A 2,576-nucleotide genomic window follows, 5' to 3' on the forward strand; every position below is an offset into this window, starting at 1 on the left:
TGGCTATCGATTGCTCCAACTTTGTTTAATGATAAACTCAAACTATTAACAAAAAATTGAATTTGAACAAATTTATACCAAATTGGTTTCAATATTGATATTGAAAATAAATGAGTAACTATCTAGGCTGAGCCGGATATATTAGGTAATTACGATTGATTATTGAATTATATCATTGAATTTGATTCAAATTTATTGCTATTTGTGTGCCTTTTATAATGTCAAAAACAAATGGAACATCCGAATTCAACCTATTAATTTATTTAAAACTACAAACCTTTTTTCAAGAATTCATTCATATTAGAGCTGAAAATTGTAAATTCAATTGAACGCTCTAGAATAAAAACAACGTACAGAATGGTTGTTATATCAAAGCGGAACATGGCGTTTTTTTATATATATAGAATTGTTGTTGTATTACAATATGGCCAGTACGTTGTTTTTATTCTAGAGCATTCAATTCTAATTTCGTATTATTTCTCAAGGTTCAGCCAAAAGGCATATGTATCAAAAAACGAGTTGATATTATAAGTTGAACACAATCGGTAATAATTTGTTGGTGTTTATATTTGAAAAATGATAAATTTTATTGGAGGAAAAGTACAAATTCAGGCACAATAATGTCTTAATAAAATCACGAAATATTTAAATTATGATTTCAAGTTCTTTTAGTATTTGGCCAAACGATTGACTCGATCCAATCTAAATAGAATGCGACTCTCGTGTAAATGCCGGGCAATGCTGTGCCGCAACTAAAACCATATGAAACGATACCAACGACAGTAGAAACGCTTGAATTTGTTGTGAAAAAATATTGAAGTGGGGCACCACTGTCCCCTTGACAACTATCATTTCGTCCCGTTGGGTCGTATGCACAGTACTGCCCTTGACTGATGCCATCTTGAAGGGCGGCTTGATTTGCCTGTAAATTAAAATTCGAAAGTTTTCGTCCACATTCGGAATATGTCATCGTTGTCAATTGTGTCTTCAGAAGAATATCTGATCGAACGCCACCTAAATATGTGCAATTAATCAGATTGGATAGATACACCTGTAGATCATATGAATCGTTGCGGCGAAACAGTAGCTCTTATTTTTCTCCAAATAATACTGCAACATGAAGTTTTTTTCACACGGTTTATTTGTTGTAATACAACATATAAACTATTCATAAAAAACTTTATGTTGCAGTATTATTTGGAGAAAAATAAGAGCTACTCTTTCACCGCAACGATTCATATCTTACGTTCGACTACAGTAACACCCCATCCGGTTACCAGTAACTTTTAACCACATTTGAATTCATATCACTTAAATCCATTTGCAAACATGCCGGTGTAATATCTGGTGTGGAAAATATACGTTTTCCTAATCGTAATAACGCAATATCGTTTCTCATACTTAGTGTTGAATAATTCGGATGCCGAATTACGTCCTGTTTAAGCCAATACATTTAAAAAAATTAATTTAAAGAAAATATAAGAAAATTCAAATTGTTACTCGAATTGGATGATTCGTAGCTTTGATATCATCCTCAGCATCGATGAGAGTTGGCTATTGTTTTGGGAATGGTAAAATTAGCGATATACTAAATAATATTTGGTATTTCATTTCTTACTTTGCCCAATCGCACTACAACCGGTGGTCGTGACGCTAGAGCACAGTGCGCAGCCGTCATTACATAAAATTCAGATATAACAGTGCCTCCGCAGTCAAAAGTCACTTTTAATTCTCGATTTAAATAACCCAAAGCCGCCTGAAAAATGAGAAATATTTTTGCAAAGTGAAACTGAATATAAATTTCAAGGGCATACCATCCACGGGAAATCAGCTGTTGGCGTACCTCCCAAAATTCGATCTATTGGCAACTGTAAGTACACTTCACAAGCTGCGATTTTCATTGACAAAAAAAAAACAGGGTTGAATCAACAATTGAAAAGAATTTAATAACTACTAATAAGAATACCTTTTTGAGCTGTCCGCTTTCGTACTGATACTATCCATTCCACATTTTTTAAGCAATCTGCAGGCACAATTTACTTATAACATATAATACTGTTGACTTTTCTATAACATTTCTTATTGACTCACCTACATTTTGAACGGTACATAATACATAAACCGGATAATAATGTAATAAAAGAAGAGTTCTGCGGAAGAGGGGCGTGTGGCGGAGGAAATGGTATTTTTCCCGTTTGAATTAACGTTTCAATGCTTGTCACTGCATCACCCCCATTTTTGTTAAATTGGGAAACTTTACACAATTATTGTATTTTCGAGTTGCAAAAAACGAAATTCATTGAAATAAAAAAAAAATCACATTTACCAGTTAAAACTACATTGTAAAGAATTAGCACCATCAAAACCAAAATCTTCATTAAAAATTCAGTCATGATCCGCAAAAAAAGTGCTCTTTGTATAAATTTTACTTATTGCTTATCTCTTGACTTATTCTAAGTTAGAAGTTTAAACACATAAAATAGACTGCAATATGGTAAAAATAATAAAACAATTCACAAATTGCAATTTTTTTTAAATATTCATTCAAAACAAAAATACGTGTTATTTCAATGCGA

The 2,576-nt window shown here is 32.3% G+C and overlaps 1 protein-coding gene across 1 annotated transcript; it reads right to left on the bottom strand.

Moving 5' to 3' along the window:
- Window positions 1-1,269: 1,269 nt before the first annotated feature.
- On the bottom strand, window positions 1,270-2,110 carry LOC116351622 (serine protease snake-like). Its single transcript, XM_031783747.1, has 6 exons — window positions 2,092-2,110; window positions 1,967-2,023; window positions 1,815-1,888; window positions 1,619-1,756; window positions 1,501-1,554; window positions 1,270-1,435 (listed from the first exon to the last, which is right to left on the bottom strand). Exons 3-6 carry the CDS (start codon window positions 1,815-1,817, stop codon window positions 1,274-1,276), a joined length of 357 nt encoding a protein of 118 aa, XP_031639607.1. The 5' UTR covers window positions 1,818-1,888; window positions 1,967-2,023; window positions 2,092-2,110; the 3' UTR covers window positions 1,270-1,273.
- Between the last annotated feature and the right edge of the window lie 466 nt (window positions 2,111-2,576).

Source organism: Contarinia nasturtii, unplaced genomic scaffold (assembly GCF_009176525.2).
Source record: "Contarinia nasturtii isolate CC-2019 unplaced genomic scaffold, AAFC_CNas_1.1 Cnas_scaffold_5873, whole genome shotgun sequence".
NCBI classification, from domain to species: Eukaryota; Metazoa; Arthropoda; class Insecta; order Diptera; family Cecidomyiidae; genus Contarinia; species Contarinia nasturtii.